At 43.7% G+C, this 19,312-nt stretch overlaps 1 protein-coding gene across 4 annotated transcripts in view; it reads left to right on the top strand.

Moving 5' to 3' along the window:
• Positions 1 to 18,311, top strand: part of LOC147030261 (mitogen-activated protein kinase kinase kinase 20-like) — a 62,625-nt gene extending 44,314 nt beyond the window's left edge. For all 4 annotated transcript variants that reach the window (XM_085874143.1, XM_085874144.1, XM_085874145.1 and 1 more), the window contains one exon: positions 17,381 to 18,311. In XM_085874143.1, coding sequence (XP_085730269.1) covers positions 17,381 to 17,557 — 177 coding nt within the window. In that variant the 3' untranslated portion in view covers positions 17,558 to 18,311. The remainder of the gene's footprint in view (positions 1 to 17,380) is intronic.
• Positions 18,312 to 19,312: the final 1,001 nt, after the last annotated feature.

Genomic DNA, 19,312 nt, shown 5'->3' with positions numbered 1-19,312 from the left:
CGTGGGATAAAGACGCCAGGAGTAGCAATCATTATTGTAATCACCGCTGTGACGGGTGAGGTATCACGAGGTGAGTAAAGCATGCAATAGAGATGCCACACCATAATCATCAATATTGTAATCACCATTGTGAGAGGTGAGAAAACAGGTGAGGAAGGGGTGTGATAAAGATGCCACACTGTCATCATCAATATTGTATTCACTTCATTGCTGCAACCAATCGACGAGTGAAGGGAGAAACGGGTACCACGAGACATTCAGAGACACAGAGTACATGGTTATGTCTGCAAACGTCCAGTTACAAACACACCACAACAAATCGAAAATGATTGGTTAGATCTTAACAAATCAAACATCTGGAGATGTCCGAACGACAGTAGAATGAAGATCAATACTTTTGAAAAAAAACAGCAACTGAAAGATGTTTGGAAAATCGTTAACAGATTAATGGAAGAGGATGATCAAGGGGAACTCCCATTCCAACACATGGAAGCAATTCTGGACAAGATTGACTATAGAATGTATAAAGAGAAACCTAATGAAGTTAATCATAGAAAAGACAATGGCATCATCAAAATTTTCATAACAAAGGGGTGGAAATGATCGATATCGAGAAAATACTACAACAGAAGGAAGTGTGGGGTCAACTTCCAGAAACAATACAACAGAAAGAACCACCAAGGGTTGTGTACACTTTACGAAATGCAATAAGTGGGAAAAAAAAAATTTCAACTATAAGGAAACTGTGCAATCTATAGATGTAGAGGAATGGTAGAATAACACACATCATTATAATTGTAAACATTCCATATTTAAAGATCCACATCATAAACACATGACCACATATGATCTCAGAATAGTGAAAGATAGAAAATTTTGTGCCATACTTACAAAAGGACCAAATTATAGAGAAAACAAAAGGATTAACTGGAATAAAGCAATGGAACTTTCAACCAATGGGATTGAGTGGATGGATGAGAAAAAAAAAGATAAACACCAAATACCAAACACCCAAAATGGTTTTATGGTTAGAGGCAGTATGGAAACATGTAAAAAAAAGAGAGTTGTTGATTTGAAAAGAGAAGTTTGAATCGATAATGCGAAGATAATTTAAACAATTCAGATACGCGTCATTAGTCAAAATGGCTTCAGACACAATCCTGTCGGACCCTGCTATTCGTGGGGAATACGTTCCTGGAAAGTACTGCAAGTGTCGAATCCACGAATGTTGGGGCATTGTTTCAACGGGAAAAGGGAGGATAGATTCCCAGCGGTTCATGATTCATAAGGGAAAGTCAAAAATCCCGTGAACACACCTGCCAAAAAATGTGTAAAAATACCCAGGAATATGCCCGTGAAAAAAAAATGCGAATACACCCGCGAAGAACTGTGACTATACCTGCGAAAATGCAAAAAAAAAACCCAAAAAACCATCACTACGCAAAGCACAGGGCAAAGAATGTAGAAGCAGGCCGCATTTTATCAACTGTGAATACGCGGGGTCCGCAAATACTTGGGGTTCACGAATAGCGAATCCGTGAATTACGGGGTCCGACAGTACTGTATGTAAGGCTCCACATAAACTTTTTTTTAAGGTGTCCTACTGAGCACCCAATTTTTTTGTACTTTTGATGTTTTGGGTGCCCAAAGTCAAATTTTGGGTGCCCGAAAAAGAACACAAAGCAATAACAATAAATATAAAATTGTAAAACTTATTTTCTGAACACGAGGGCACATTCTCCCCTTGAGCCCCCCAACTTGTCCTCCTGCTGAATCAGGAACACTCTCCTCTATTTTCTGCCCCACTCTCCACATTTTGTCTTTTTGCAGGTGTGAAGCCAAATTGAGAGTCTTTTCTGACTCATTCCTCTGATTAATCTCATTCGATCTAGTCTGGACATAATTGGGTGCACTTTCCTCTTATCATGTGTATTCATTGATATACATGGACTCTTTGATTTACACTCGAGATGCGTTCCTAAAAAAACTGAATGTAAAACGAAAAAATGGAAATAGAAAACGATTTTGACAAAGGAATAATGTTATAAATCGAAGATGCGTACCTGGGCGGAAATTTCTAGTCCTAACATAACTCTAACCTAAGTAAAGACAGTAAATGTGAAATACAGTTCCTGTAAATAAATATTAAAGACATAATAATGAAATAAATAATGTAAATAATGTCCAAACTAATAGCTTTACGAATTATGAGCCTTGTTTGTGGGAGTCTCAGCTGGAGAACTTGAGGGTCGCTTCGCACTCATAATGAAGGGGTTTGGGAGAGTTTTGCACAAAATACTATCAACGAAGGTCGGACAATACCTCTCACAAGTGCAGTACAAACCGTGTGACTGAGGGCAAGAGAAGAGGTGTACTGTACGTCGTACCTCCACCTCCGTTGCTTGCCAGCAAAAGATTTTATTTTTTTTTAATTCCGCATAAAAAAAATGTCAACTCGAAAATTATGAGACGTAAATAGAAAATTGTTCAGTACTTTGTCTGAGGTGTTAAGTTGAAAAACCATCAATAGAATGAGTCTAAATTGAGGACTAAGTGTAATTATATTTAATATCTCTTTGTAAGTTGACTTTCAGAAAAGTTTCATTCTGCTGTTATTATGATTAAATTAAGTTTAATCATTTACCACGGATAAATGGCCCACTAAATATTTGCAGGTGCCTTCTGCTAGTATACTTTATTTTAACCCTTGTTGTACATGGAATGCCCCCAAAAACTCATTTGCATGTTGACTAAATAAAGTTGACCAAGAAACTGTGTAACATAAAAATGAGAGGACTATGTGAGCCAGTGATTGTGTTTACATGACTGAACATGGATCAGAGACTCGACTGACCCACTCCCAGAACACGTTATACGGCCCATTCTCCAGACTAGTCTGCATGGGCATTATTATCCCTGACTGATTTAGGCCTCCTCATGTACCGTAATGGCAATAAAATATTCTCAATTCAACGCCACCAAGACTTATCAAAAGAATGTTGTTTCCAAATAACTGAATTAATCACTTATCCTCCAAACTTTGATTGAGTAAGTCGCATCCAATTGTGTCTGGTATGAAAGCTGTTGTGGTATATATGTATATATATATATATATATATATATATATATATATATATATATATATATATATATATATATATATATATATATATATATATATATTTATACAAATAATTCGCAATCAATGTTCCCTGTGGAGAGGCTTTGTTTCATTTTTAAAGTTGATGACTTATTGATAATCTAGTGAACTTGATGAATTATTCCCGAAGCTCTACATGATCATAACCAATCGTATTGATCCATATTTCTCTGGGTATGGGATCCATGCATATTGATGAATGAAGGTGGGGAGGTGGGGGGGGGGAATACGATACGAGCTTGAATTTTGACTGCTTATAATAAGCAATCGTGTCATGATTTTCCACAACACGCAGTCAAAATGAAAATGTTTTTCCATGAATTACACATTGGTAAACGCAGATAGTTTGCAATTTTTCAGCCAAATACATTCAAATTAAAACTATGATCCCCTTTTGATCACCGGTAGGTTCCAGTACTGCAAGGTTTCTAGAAACGGCCATAGTTTTGTGTCTCGGGCGTGTGTAGTACTTCACACGCTCTTTTGGATGGAGCTCAGTGGTGATCATCAAATTGTGAATCTTCAGCAACAAATCGTTTTCACATCTTGGTTCATTTATTTGCAAATTTGCTGCATCTTCCCGCAGACCACATGCAAGTGTAGTGCATTTGAGACTTATTAATGGTACCTCTAAATTTGGCGATATTTCATTGTACGAAGTGGATTTCAAAAACCTCGTTTCGATCATGGCCGTTGTAACTTTGGGGTTCAAAATATTTGTTCATTATGTGATTTTTAGGGTGCCCAAGTAAAGAAACTACATCCCAAACCCAACCACTTGGAAAAAAATTGGGTGCCTGACACTCAAATTAGTTACCCCAGGCACATATGTTGAGCCCTGTTCTACGTTAGTGCTCCTATTGACAAAGCAAATAATTTGTATACAAAACATTCCACATTAAAACACTTTTGGAAGAATCGGGCTCAGACTGGACTCTCAAAGACCTACAAAATAAGTAACGATAATAAAATAAACTTGATACAATACCATATAAATAACTCAGAAACTAGAAGACTGTTTAAATTGTTTAAATCCAGATAAACACCATAAATTACCGTCAATTTACTGGATCCCAAAAATTCACCAAAACCCTTGTAAGATGAGGTTCATCATTACAAGTGGAGAATACAGTTTGAAACCATTGTCAGGTCATATTACAGGGGTGATGAAACACTTATAAATGCTTGAAAAATTACCACAAAAAGGAGAGGTTTTATTCGGGTATTAAAAAATTCTGGATCATTGATAATACCAAACCTGTAATTGACAGTATCCACAACAATGATAACAAGGATAAGGCTAACTATTTATCATCTTGTGATTTTTCCACATTATACACAAACATTCCATATGACAAGCTCGTAACCACTTTGGACAGAGCATTAAATTAAGCACATGCCAGGTGGTGGACATGTTATCTTTAAGGTAAGATGTGCATGATTTAATGTATTGTCATAGAAGGGAATGTGTGATGGGAGATATATATATATATATATATATATATATATATATATATATATATATATATATATATATATATGTGATAATAAATTAAATCTTCAAGCAAAGACGTTTCAACATTGACGTTGCATTGCTGGGTTGACTGACTGTACGTAAGGTTGTGGATCGACTTATGTGGGTATTCTACTGATGTGGATCTATGGCTGAGGTTGTGGATCCTCTGTTTGGAGAGGTTCTGGGCTAAAAGGATCAAAACCTCGAAGAAGAACAGTGCCCAGCGGATGAATCCAGACTGTCATTCAAATGCTTACAAGTTAAGGATCTTACTTCAGATAAAGAAACTATTTTGAGGTTTACAATTAAAATAACTTTGAATGTCGGATGTTGTGAAATTTATATAATTTACAGCAATTGACTTCCCCTTCACTCCGTTCCCACCTCTTGTTCCCACCATCGGTGTGTTGTACTGTCCTTGTACCAGTGACGACGCCACTGAAATCTCTCTCTCTCTCTCTAAGACAACATGGACAAACTTTTAACCACTCATCCCAACTGTCTCTTCTTCAATTGTAAATATTTAAATAGTCACCATGCAACTTCGTTGGGTGTTGGTATCTCTGTCACCAGCCATGGCACTTCAGCAAAGGACTTCTGTGACTCCATGGAACTGACTCAATCTGTAAACTTTCCAACCCTGATTTCTCCCAATGGCGAATCCTCCCTTCTGGACTTGGTGATGACTAACTTTCCCACTTCCTCTTTGTATTCTTCCTTTGCTCCAATTTGTTCATCTGATCATCTGCTTGTGAAAGTCAACATCTCTCTGGCTATTCTCAGAGAGCTGTCTCAACGCTGCTGAGTCTGCACTTCACTCAAGCAGATCGGCAAGGACTGCAAGCAGATATCTCTCTTCAGGACTGGTCGCCCACATCTACTTCCCCTGATGTTAACTCAATGTGGAAATTCTTTCACAGAAACCTGTTCTCTTTCTTGCATAGATTCATCCCATATTGTCTTCAATCATCCTACCCTTCTTCCCACCCATGGTACACCGAATCTTGTGGTGAGGCAGTTGCTCTGAAACAACTTGCCTTCTCTCCCTGGAAGGAAAATCTGACTGAAGGCGATCTCGGTGCATTCCCAAACGTCCGCAACAAGTATGTGTCCATTCTAAGGAGAGCCAGAAAACATCAGTCCAACTTCAACAATGGACTTTCAAAACCTGGTGGTGGTGCTTGTCTCCCTCCTCTAAAACCTGGTGGTGTTTGTCAAGTCTGTCTCTGGCGTATGCTCCCCTTCCGTCACTTCCCTCTCTTCAAATGGCACCACAGGTGACTCCGCTTGTGAGAAGGCTGAATGCATCAATTCTGGGTTTGCTTCAAAATCTTGCACTAAACTGCTCCTGGACTGTGTCATTTGCACCTGAGAAGGAGGAGAAGGTTCTGACTGATATCCGACTCTGACTCTGCTACTGGACTGGACGGCATCAGCTCGCATGTCCTAAAAACCTGCTCTGCTGCTGTTGCTCATCCCTTCTCTGCCCATTTCACCCTGTCATTTGCATGACGTCATCTTCTATCTGCTTGGAAATCCTCCGACAAAACACCCAATGGGGATAGGATTTTTCTTTTTTTTTTTGCTGCCTGGCCTACTGTTAAGAGGTTTCCTTGTTTCAGGATGAGGTGAAGGTTTTGCCAGTTTTTCATCTTTTTCTTTGTCGCCCTTTCCATTTGTAGTGGCTCTCAGCCTTGTGTAGGGCACATTTCAATTAAAAACCCCCAAAAAATCACTGCACTACATAAAAGGTGCAAAAACTGATCCCCTCAACTCCAGACAGCTTACTTCCAATCATCAGCAAGGTCATGGAATCCATCATCGCAGTTCACATGAAATCCTTCCTTTTCACCAACAACCTCATCTCAGATCACCAATTTGGTTTCAGACCAGGTCACTCCACCTTGGACATGCTGCTTCTACTCTCCCAACAAGGGATGTTATCTATAAGTCAGACGCGAGATCCCTCAATGTAAGACATGAGATCAGGGCCACCTCTCCGGACATATCTCGTGCTTTTGATACAGTTTGGCATCCGATCTAACTCTCCAAACTATCTGCCTATGGCACCCAAGGCCAACTCGACACATGGCTTGCTGACTTCCTCAACTCTCGTAGCCAATGTGTGGCACTCAACGGAATCCTTTCATCTCCTCTCCCTGTCAAGCACCATTTTGGGCCCAGCTCTATTCCTTATTTTCATCGATCATCTCTCTGACTCTGAAAAATCCTCTATTTTTCTGCTAATGACTCCACCCTCTGCCATGAGATCCTTCATCCTTCAGCCAGGCAAGCCGCATCCTCTTCCCTCTGTTTAGACCCTGAAAAAAAACCACAAGATGGTCAAAAACTTGTAATATGTCTTTCAATCCTGACAAATCTCACACTCTCAATATCTCTCTCCAAATGGAACGTCTGGCAAACTCTCCAATCTACTTTCTTAACAATCCTCTTGAGGAAGTTTAGTCATTCAAGCTTCTGGGTTTCACTATCAGCCATGAACTTTCTTGGGCAAAACACATTTGTTGGCCTCCAAAGCCAGCCGCCGACTGGGCATCCTCCATCGTACAAAGTCCTTCCTTGGCACACACACATCAATACTTGTCCTTCAGTTTTGAATGTATAGAAATGAGACTTCGGAATTAAACACTTCGAGATATTTAGAAAATTTTACTCGAGCCGATTTTTGATTGAGGTTTTATTTTTCAAATGGTAGTCCTTCAGAAATCGGGTGTCTATTCACCGTCATTTTTATGAGGGGCTTATGAAAGTGGGCGGAGCTTAGGGAAAGTGGACGTGGCTGATGAAAAGTGGGAGTGGCGTAGGAAAAATATTGTGTAGCTCAGGAGGTGTGGTCAAACAAGAGCATTGAGAGAAGTTTATCGGGTTTTGTGTGTGTGTGTGTGTGTGTGTGTGTGTGTGTGTGTGTGTGTGTGTGTGTGTGTGTGTGTGTGTGTGTGTGTGTGTGTGTGTGTGTGTGTGTGTGTGTGTGTGTGTGTGTGTGTGTGTGTGTGTGTGTGTGTGTGTGTGCGCGTGCGCGCGCAACGCGAGGCTCCACAGCACAAACCAGCAAACCGATTACTGTATTACCTTCGCATTCTGCGAAAGGTTATGTTTTGGTCGGCGTGTATTTATTTATTTATTTATAATCTTGTGATTTGTATAACTCAAAAAGTATTAAACTGAATTGCATGAAATTTGGTGGGATGGTTGGTTATTAGCCAGGAAGCATTCAATTAGATTTTGGGATCGTTCGGGTCAAAGGTCAAGGTCAAGGTCACAAAAAGGTCAAAATCGTCTTTTTATGATAACACGGTCAATTTTTATTCAATTTGCATGCAACTCACGCCAAAATGTTCAGAATTCAACGCCTCATCTTGTGATATGCAATATGACACAATGACGCCCATACTCTTGTTACCGGTTAGGGGTCAAAGGTCAGGGGGGTCACGACCTTGAAAAATATGCGGTTTTTGTCATAACGCGGTCAATTCTTGTCCGCTTTACATGAACCCAGCACCAAAATGTTCAGAATTTAATGCCCAATCTTGTGACACAATGACGTCATAACACATATCACTGGTTGGGGTAAAATGTCGGGGGGGGGTCACGCCCTTGAAAAATATGCGGTTTTCGGCATAACTCAGTCAATTCTTATTCGATTTGCATGAAACCAGCATCAAACGAGATTACCTTCTCTTGTTGAAACGTTGTATTCACCGAGCTTGTGAGTGAAGACTCGCCAAAACGACGTGAGTTGATTGTTGTTTAGTCCGTAGCCCCCGAAAGTCAGGGGGGGGTCATGACATTATAGATATGTGGTTTGTGTCATAAGACCATTCATATGAAACCAGTTCCCCACACTCATACCAAGAACAAAAAAAGTAGTGGCGGCGAAGGTATGCGCTCTATGAGTGCCCGTTTCTAGTTTTTCAAATGGTAGTCCTTCAAAAATAGGGTGTCTATTTACCGTCATTTTTTATGAGGAGTGCCAGTTGGCAAAATACGCAATCGGAAAAATCTTGCCAGGCAGGGGAACAATTGTAGGTGAACCAATACGTCTTGGCAATGAATCTTCGCCGGTGGATCGGTCAGAATGAAAAGCATCGTATCCAGCGCTTCGATCCTAGCGAATCCCTCGTCGCCTACCAGCTTGTCTCCACTTTTGTGGGTTTACAGATGTCTCTCTTTTCTGAACCATGTATTCACAATAAATATCTCAAGGCTCTGGGCAATCTCAAGAATCCTCTCCCTTCATCAATTATAACCTTCTCTCTCGCTGATACCCTCCTGATTTGATATTTTAATTGCTGTCTAAATCATTGGCTCTTAACCTGGGGGGCGTGAGTAATTTCCTGAGGGGGCACGAGCCCGGAGAAAAAAGTAGGAATTTCTCTAATTATTTTTGGAATTCTCTAAACAAGTGTTTGCATAATATCGTGATCCTAGTATCGATCCTAGCGAATCCCTCGTCACCTACCGGCGTGTCTGTTCTTTTCTCGTGTAATTCTTCTTTTTTACTCATCAACTCTCCATCCTCTCATTACTCTTTCTTGCTATGCTATTCCACATACTCTGAATTTAAATAGCCCGTATTATCTCAGTTTTAGCCTTATTTTTCCCCTCTCCTCAAGAGAATCGGAAGATGAGGGGCATGCAGACAGAAAGCCCTTCCAGCCAATAAAGAGAGTAACTGTGGACAATGATATTGACTTCTTCAGACTTGAGAAAAAAAAATGCAGCGAGACAATGTGTGAAGGGCAACGCTAATATAAGGGTGCCCAACACGAAATAGTAATGTGTCGCCACCTTAAAAGACCTGAGGCAAGAAAGACCGACATTTGACAGACTCGGAAAGACACTTCGAAAAATGAGACAAATTTGGAACGAATACATGAAGGTGAGTATGTGAGACTACATTTGGTAATGGGCTGGAAAGAGATTTATTGCTGAAAAGGTAGAGAGACCAAGAGCAGATGAGAAATGTACAGGATTGCAAGATCAACCACCTGTCATATTTGGTAGATAAGTACAGTAGTCTCTGTCCAACAGCCTCCCACTGAGAGATATCAGGTTGAAATTGCTTCCTATACCGTAGGTAAGATAATGTATACATTGTCTCCAGAAAGAGCAAGATAATGTATAACAGTATCAATTCACAGATGGCAACCATATTCCGTTGCAATGTTAATACATTTTACACTGTCAGGAACACCTGAGGGAGGACTAAGCTCTACAAAGAATTCTAAGGTGATGCCCTGCTCTGGAGACCAACATGGAGATGTGTTCAGAGCAAGATCGGTCAAGGAAGATTGTAAAGGTGAAGATACTGCAAGGACTGCATCTTTACCAATCGTGAATCACGAAAGGGTGTTTTGAAGGTTTTGGGTTTCGTGCGCGATCTTTGTGTGGAGTTGCAAGGAGTGAATGAATGAGAGGGCAGGCCTGTTGAATACATCATGGAATGCCGAACCAGCCGAGGCAGATGGACAAAATCGAATAACCAAACAGGCATGAAAAGACATGGCAATGAGCACATGATACAAACTAAAACGGCACTCGCTACTGCGCCAGGCTGAAAAGTTTATGGTTTACGAATGAAAATCTAATTGGCTTGTTCTCGTCACCTAGCCAACTCATCCACCAACTTGTCATAACTCGTCCACAACTTAAAAAAAATATATCATGCTATATATTCTTTGTGGTCCCATCTCTCAACGGTGAGGAATCACGTTAAAAAAATGAAAAATTTGCATCTGAATGCGGATCCGGATGTTCACCAAAATCGAATCAATTCTTCATTGTCACACACCCAACATGTCCACCAAATGTTGTCCAAATCCATCCTCAACCTTTTGAGATAGCCTGCTCACAGACAGACAGACAGGGGTGAAAGCATAACCTCTGCCCACCTTTGGTGGTGGAGGTAATAAGAGATAAAACAGAGTGGACAACAATCGATGGCAATAGAGACAAATCTGGAATGGTTTAAGAGAGAAAAGGCTGTCAAGGCCAGAAACCACAAACCGGAAACAAACAGTACTTGTGAGGGAGGGTGGCAGGCTGAAATAGCAAAGAAAGCTCGACTGGACGAGTGGCGATAAGAAACGGAGATCACCAATCTGCCTGTGACATGAATGCAACAGACCTTGTGCTTTGGCCTCATCGTGGAGGATTTCAATAATTTTTGAGAGATTTGGATTCCATAGATCCAGGAGACACAAATGTCATGCTGGGGTGCCAGCCCATAGGGGAGAGTAGTATTCCATTGAGCTCTGGACATAAGCCTGTCAACAGTGAATACCTCTGATTTTTTTAAGGAATGATTTGAACAACAATGGATGTCCTGTCTCCAGTGTGCTGATGCAAGCTTATGATATGGTCAGTCCATGAGAAGCTTTGGCTGATGGTAAAGCCTATAAGTTCGAGAGACTGAACCTCATTCAGTTGCTAACATGTATATGGATGCGTGGGTTCATTTGACGATCTTTCCAGAGTAGTGAGACAGTGACATTTTTTCAGAGCATCAGGAAGGTCATTCATGTATACGAGTAACAAGACTGGGCTCAATACTGCCTTTGCAGTCTCTTGGAAGGTTTGTTATGCTGATTATTCAGTCTCAAGTTCATTTCTGTGCAATGAATGAAATGAACAGGACATTGATTGAGGTATTGTAAGCACTTGGATTGGAGGCATGGAGAAACTGATGTTTTGGGTGTTAACTTTTCATCGAAGCAAAACTAGGCTTGAGGCTCTTTTGCTCCGACAAAGGGTTAAGGCCTGAAATGGTAGCTTCCCCTTGCTTCCCACGGTGGTTACGCATGAGTCACATTTGCTCTACGGCTAGGATGCGGCGGCCGTACCCCCCCCCCCCTGAATTGACAGAAACTTGCGGCGGCCGCAGAGTTTCTGAGTGGCCGCAGGGTGGCCCTACGCCGTATGGCTATCTTTTACAAGCCGTAAGGTCGCCGTGGAATTAAAGCGCGGAGTTATAACTTTTTTCATTTCTAGGTTGGCCGTAGCAATTTGACAATCCGTAGCCATGACATAGATGTGTTCCACGTCGACCGTACGTAGGGCGTACGGTGGGCTTGCATTATTCGTGCGTTTTCCGTAGGCTCTTATCAATGAAAAATGAATTTTGTCAACCCCCAAAAAATGACGGCGGCCGCACTATTTCCACGTTCGCCTTAGGGACCCCCTGCGGTCGCCTTGCGGGCACCTTGAGGCTACCTTGCATCTGCCTTGAAAATACCGTGTGACATCAAATCAAAGACCGTACGGCACCCCCACGTTTTCGGTCTCCACAATTTCTAAATACCCCGTGCGGCTACCCGAAAAATAAAAACATATGTGACTGCTACATTGTGTGACCGTGGAAATACTGCGGCCGCCCTATAATTGCGAGTGGCCGTAGATTTTTTTAGACCCTACGGCCACCGAGCCTAATGTGACTGAAGCATTAGCACACCCCAATTAACGTCCTGTTGATTTCATCCATTGTTGTACCTGTCCTTGACGCAGATCGGCACGAGCCTTCACCGGCAAGACAAGTTCTTCATTCTACATTTATCCGTATACAACTCAAGTTAGTGATGAGAAACGTATGGGGCAGTGCAAATACAGCACAACAAGGCCTAAACAAGGCCTTTGTAGCAACAAGGCCTAAACGATTGTCATTTTTAACACAACTGGGACACCCACCCCCAGCCTCCACCACCCTCCTCTAAATCTACACTCCATTCCCCACCCAAATACCCTCCAATTTACTATTTGGTTTTCTGTGCTTGCATTCACAACTTTCATTCAGCATTCAGACCTCCACAAATTCCATTTGTGAGAGTGGAACTGCTGCATTGTTTAAGTTAGTGGAAGTTAAAGATCCCATAGTTTCTTTTGCCAAGAGGAGGAAAGTTGTCTTTGACACCCTGAACAAATTACAAATTCCTGCTCTGGCTACCGCTGGAAAGGCAATAGCAAACCACCCAATGGAATTTTTGCCATCGTGTGTGTGTGTGTGTGTGTGTGTGTGTGTGTGTGTGTGTGTGTGTGTGTGTGTGTGTGTGTGTGTGTGTGTGTGTGTGTGTGTGTGTGTGTGTGTGTGTGTGTGTGAGAGAGGGGGAGGTTGTGTCCGAAGGTCATCAAATCAGGCAGGGAGATAAAGATGGAGATCTTCCTCGAAAATCCTACCTAATGTGAGTAGACAGGACACCCGATTTAACACAATGTGATGCAACACCCAGCCTGTGAAACACTAATCCGACAGTATACAGTCATGTTTTTTTTTGTCAGGTCAGGTTCGATCTGTGACCTGCTACAGGTACCATGTAAACCTGTACTAACCTGTTCCATGGTCGGGTTGTCGGCGACTAAACCGTCTCCCCCACCAGGTTTTCTGGTGAGGAGGGTGTTTGGATATGGACACCCAGCAGGATTAAAAACAAAACCTGTCAAAGGGTGGAGGAGCTCCTTGTGAGCCAACGGCCATCCATATCTAGTGCCCAACTGTGTCTGCGGACGTCCTCCTGCAGTTGGGTTACTTTTTATTAGGAGGTTGGTGGCAGGATTTGCACTCCAGCCACCGTAAAACGCTTCATTCCGCAAAACGCAAAAACGCAAAAAAATCTGAAAACCCACTCTGTGGGAGTACCTCCTGTGCAGCTTCCCTTCGCAGGGCAGCTCACCGGATGACGGGATTGGGGCAAAGCCTTCGGGACCCCCAATCTTTGATCGGAGGGAAACCACGGGGTAACATCCCTGGGTCAGATTGCGGGAGAGTGTGTCGGAGTGGTGCTGAGGTGTCGTCCACCAGACGGCGGTCTCCTTGGGTTAACCTGAGGCGGTCCCTTCGGGTGGGTGCCTGGAATGTCCTATCCCTAAGAGAGGATGATCACCTGTCTCTGTTATCATCTGAGCTCAAGCGTTTGGACATCGGGATTGCAGCTCTCTCTGAGGTTCGGAGACCGGATTGCGGCGAGATAATGGTGGGTGGTTACACCTACTATTGGTCTGGTCGCTCTGATGGTTACCATACCCAAGGAGTTGCTGTAGCTGTGTCCAATAAGCTGACCCCAATGATAATTGAGGTAACACCGGTCAACAAGCGTATTATGAGATTAAGGATTCGTCACTCCTTAGGTGTCATTTCCCTGGTCTCTATTTATGCTCCGACTGAGGCGAGTGATCTTACCGTGAAGGATGCATTCTACGCCACACTCGAGTCTGTGGTTGATCAGTGCCCCAGACGAGATACACTTCTAGTCTTGGGGGATTTCAATGCATCGACTGGAACTGATAGGGATGGTTCTGAGGTGTGTGTTGGTCCCCATGGGTCAGGAACTATGAACCAGAATAGCACTAAGTTCCTTGACTTTGCAAGAAGTCATGGACTTAGGGTGGCTGGTTCATGGTTTCAGCGCCCACAAGCTCATCGCTGGACTTGGTATTCCAACGCTGGCGGTGTGGCAAAGGAGATTGACCATGTCCTCATTGACGGTCGTTGGAGGATGATCCAGAACTGCAGGGTCTACCGGAGTGCTCAGTTCCTCAATACTGACCACAGGCTTGTTGTAGCAACTCTAAAGCTGCACCTTAAATCCTGGAGAATGGTACCATCCCAGCCTAGGCTGGATGTTGCCAAGCTCAGGGATGAGAGAGTAGCTGAGGAGTTTGCGAACAGGCTGAGTGGACACTTGGGGGGTCTGGGTGCTTTGGGGGGTCCTGAAGAGTTGTGGAGCACCTTCAAGACCACCGTCCTTGATGTTGCCGGTGGATGCCTTGGAGTTCACCGCAGAGCAAAGAAGAATTTTGTCTCTCAAGGGACACTGGATACCATTGACCAGAGTCGCAGGGCCAGGCTGAATGGCAGAGCTGAGCTGTTCAGGGAGCTGAGGCGTAAAACTGTACGTGCACTGAGGGTGGACAAGGAGGCCTATGTGCGAGGAATCTGTGAGGGGGTAGAGCATCACCTGTGGACAGGTGATTCTCGTCCCGCTTGCAGGGGAATTCGCGCATTACGTTCATTCAAGTCCATCCCTCGGAGCACTACAGTTCGAGCAGAGAGTGGTAGGCTCTTGACAGAGGAGTCTGAAGTGAAGGCCCGCTGGGCCGGTTTACTTTGAGCGGTTGTACCAGGCTGATCCCCCAGCTGTCGAGTTGGACGTCAAGGGTGTTACAATCCCTGTTGCTGACCCTCGAATCAACTGTGGTCCACCATCGCTTGTGGAAACACGGGCTGCGGTGAACCAGTTGAAACGGGGCAAAGCTCCAGGGATCTGTGGCATCCATGCTGAACTTCTCAAGGCTGGTGGAAATGCTGCACTCGCGTCGTTGCATGCAGTTTTGTGCTCTGCCTGGAACACAGGCATCATCCCAACTGACTGGAAGAGGGGCCTTGTTGTCCCTCTCTGGAAAGGGAAGGGTGATCGCCAAGACTGCAACAACTACCGAGGGGTGACGCTGCTCTCAGTGCCGGGCAAGGTCTTTGCTCGGATAATTCTTGATAGGGTTCGCCACCATCTGCTTGAGCACAAGCATCCAGAGCAGTCAGGCTTTACACCAAAGAGGTCAACGATTGACCGTATCCTTGCTCTTCGTGTCCTCACTGAACGCAGACGAGAGTTTCGGCAGGGGCTGCTTGCAGCCTATGTTGATCTCTGTAAAGCGTTCGATTCAGTGAATCGGGATGTCCTCTGGAGGATTCTTGGTCTTCGTGGGGTGCCACCGAAACTGATCGATCTGATGTCTGAACTCTACTCTGGTACTGAGAGTGCTGTGAAGTGTGGTGGTACCGCCTCTGACTTATTTCCAGTTGTTACTGGAGTTCGTCAGGGATGTGTACTTGCCCCCACACTTTTCAGCACTTGTATGGACTGGATTTTTGGGAGGATGTCGGAGAGATCAAGTTGCGGTGCATCGTTTGGCAATGTCAAGATCTCGGACCTTGACTTTGCAGATGATGCAGTCATCTTTGCGGAGACTTTAGACATCCTCTTGGGGCCCTCGAGGTGCTGAATGAGGAGTCGGAGCCGTTGGGATTACGGATTTCTTGGGTCAAAACAAAGATCCAGGCTTTCGGTGACATCTTGGATGCTGCTGTCCTGTCTGTGTCTGTTTGTGGTGAGGATGTTGAGGTCGTGGATAGATTCACTTACCTTGGCAGTGATATTCATGTCTCCGCAGGTTGTGAGCCGGAGGTCAATAGACGTCTGGGTCGGGCCTGGGGAGTCATGGATTCACTGGATCATGGGGTGTGGCGCTGCCGGTACCTGTGCGGGAGGACGAAAGTCCGAGTCTTCAGGTCCTTGGTACTTCCAGTCTTGCTCTATGGGTGCGAGACTTGGACTTTGACCAAGGATCTGAGACGGAGACTTAATTCCTTTGGTACCAGGTCTCTTCGGAGAATCCTTGGCTATCGCTGGTCGGATTTTGTGTCCAACGAGCGGTTGCTGAGAGAGACTCGGATGAGATTTGTTACCTGCATAGTCCGTGAGCGTCAGCTGCGGCTGTATGGACATGTGGCTCGTTTTCCTGACGCTGATCCTGCTTACCAGATTCTCTCAGCGAGGGAGTCTCATGAGTGGAGGAGGCCAGTGGGCCGACCACGTGCCTCATGGTTGCAGCAGGTTGACCATCATCTCAAGGAGATGGGGATGGGCCTGGCATCTGCCTGGGGGATGGCCAGACGGAGGCCCCTGGAGTACCGGCGGAAAGTGGACGCAGCGACGTGCTGTTCTGGCACATGCTCCCATACCTGACCTGACCTGACAGTCATGTCAGGAATCAAACTCACAGTCGACAGCTCAAAGGTAAGTGTGCTACCTCTGCACTATCCTGTTAAGACTCGAATACTGTAGAGCAAACACAGCTTGTCATTGTATGTCCTCATTTTAATGATTATTAATTACTCGTGTAAAAGCCCGTCAAAGATGATTGGTTGGAATTATTTTATTCTAAATAGTGAAGGACACTGGAAGATATGATGTCTCATAGCAAGAAGCATTATTTTAAAAACACCGCATGTACAATTGTGATCCTATTTTCTTTATCTTATGAGACATTTCGTTTCAACGGTACAGCCTCATAAGCATGCCAAAGTTTGAAGCCTCGGCCTAGCACCAGATGTGCTTTTATCTTCTTTATTTATTGGACATCCTACGGATGTAAATGAACAATCATTTTACTCTGCACGTGTTTCACATCATGTGCAGCAAATTTCACCTCGCTCCACCTTGCATTTACTGTTATTTTTTTTAAAGCTTCTTTATACCGCCCCTGAGGCTCAGTTTGCAAGTCGCCGTCTACAATTCCAATAGAAGAGACATAATTACTCTTCAATGAAAAAAAAAAAGTTCGAGTTTTTTATCCTGAAAAAATAGACCGTAGTGAACGCACAGTCGTGTTAAAAGATTGGCCTTTAAACCCCTTCTTAAGTCATCCTTATGAAGGGGGACAGACAAATACACAAACATTCAAACACACAAATACACATTGTATTTTATAAAGGGAGATACTTTGCTTTGTAGATGTATGACAATACCTTTGAACAAAGTAGCTTCACTCTCAGGTTTAAGTTTGTCACTTTGTTTCTCTGCTTCAGATAGCATAAAACCTTATGGACTTCTCCCAAGTGATTTCAAGCATATTCCAATCAGTCCAGTAAGATGTATGTAATACCCTCCATTCCTATCCCTGTCTGTACACAGGACGTGTTCCTGCCAGAGTCACGGATGGGCACGACGTCCCCCAGACGCAGCTCTGGGATGAAGTTAAACATACAGGCTAAGCACAACAGCAGCTCATCACACAGCACACGGCAAGGCAAGAAGCTGAGCATGTCCCTAAAACCCTCCAGCTTTTCCTGGTCTAGCTTTGAGGATTAGGATCATAGGCTGGAATGAGCACCCAGATTCAGAGGAGGGATGAAGCCGCCACTCACTTTCGATTAAGGAAACCCCCACTCATCCTCGATTAGGGAATCCCCCACTCACACTCTATTTGGGAATCCCCCACTCACCCTCAATTAGGGAATCCCCCACTCACCCTCGATTAGGGAATCCCCCACTCACCCTCGATTAGGGAATCCCCCACTCACCCTCGATTAGGGAATCCCCCACTCACCCTCGATTAGGGAATCCCCCACTCACCCTCGATTAGGGAATCCCCCACTCACCCTCGATTAGGGAATCCCCCACTCACACTCTATTTGGGAATCCCCCACTCACCCTCAATTAGGGAATCCCCCACTCACCCTCGATTAGGGAATCCCCCACTCACCCTCGATTAGGGAATCCCCCACTCACCCTCGATTAGGGAATCCCCCACTCACCCTCGATTAGGGAATCCCCCACTCACCCTCGATTAGGAAATCCCCCACTCACCCTCGATTAGGGAATCCCCCACTCACCCTCGATTAGGGAATCCCCCACTCACCCTCGATTAGGGAATCCCCCACTCTGTTCCATTGCAGGTCATCACAGCAATTTGCCAGATATTGCTTCATGGAAGTATGGAAGTGGACATTTGAGTTCGCATAACACCACTATAGACAATCATTATTTTTGTTTATGTATAAGTTGTTTAAATTGTTTTGTTATGGTCTGCTTTTGCATTTGAATAAAACGAGATTTCTGCGTGTTCTCTGTCTATGTATGTTGTTGATAAACCTATTTAGATGTTACATTACCTTCCTTGTTTTGCACATACAGTGCCTGTAGAAAGTCTACACCCCCTTTCAAAAATTTCTCCTTGTTTTTTGCCTTATAGCCTGGAATTAATTTGCATTAAATCACACTTTTTCCACCTTTATTTACACATTGCAACCCACAACTTCCAAATGAAAAAAGAATTCTCCAAATTTCAGAAAATTATTTAAAAATAAAGAACGAGAATATCTTTGTTGGATAAGTGTCCACCCCCTTTATAAGAGCAATTGTAAATTAGCTCAGGTGTAACCAATCACCTTCAAAATCACACACCAAGTTAATTGGTCTCCACTTGTGTCAAATTGTAGTGATTCTGATTATTTTAGAATAAAATCAGCTGTTCCTGTTGGTTTCCTCTGTTGGGTAGTGCATTTCACAGCAAAAACTCAACCTTGAGCACCAAGGAGCTTTCAAAGGACCTCCAGGATAAAGTTGTGGAATGGCACAGATCAGGGAATGGGTATAAAAATGTTTCAAAGGTCTTGAATATTCCTTGGAGCACAGTCAAGACAATCATTAAGAAGTGGAAGGCGTATGGTACCACCAAGATGCTGCCGAGATCAGACCGTCCCTCCAAACTAGATGACCAAGTAAGAAGGAATCTGATCAGAGAGGCCACCAAGAGGCCAATGGCAACTTTAAACGAGGTACAGGCCTTTATGGCAAAGACTGATCACTATGTGCATGTGACAACAATATCCTAAGCATTACACAAGTCTGGCCTGTACAAGATGGAAGCCATTACTCAAAAAAAGTTCACTTTGAGTCCCGTTTGAGGTCTGCAAGAAAACACTCCAGAGATTCTGAAACCATGTGGCAATAAGTTTTGTGGTCTGATGAAACCAAGATGGAACTTTTTGGCCTAAATGCAAAACATTAAGTTTAGTGCAAACCCAACACAGCACTTCACCCAAAGAACACCATCCCTACAGT

This window comes from Eptatretus burgeri, chromosome 3 (genome assembly GCF_056783735.1).
Source record: "Eptatretus burgeri isolate ZD-2024b chromosome 3, Ebu_testis_v1, whole genome shotgun sequence".
Lineage (NCBI taxonomy): Eukaryota > Metazoa > Chordata > Myxini > Myxiniformes > Myxinidae > Eptatretus > Eptatretus burgeri.
This window is presented reverse-complemented; position numbering and strand designations above follow the sequence as displayed.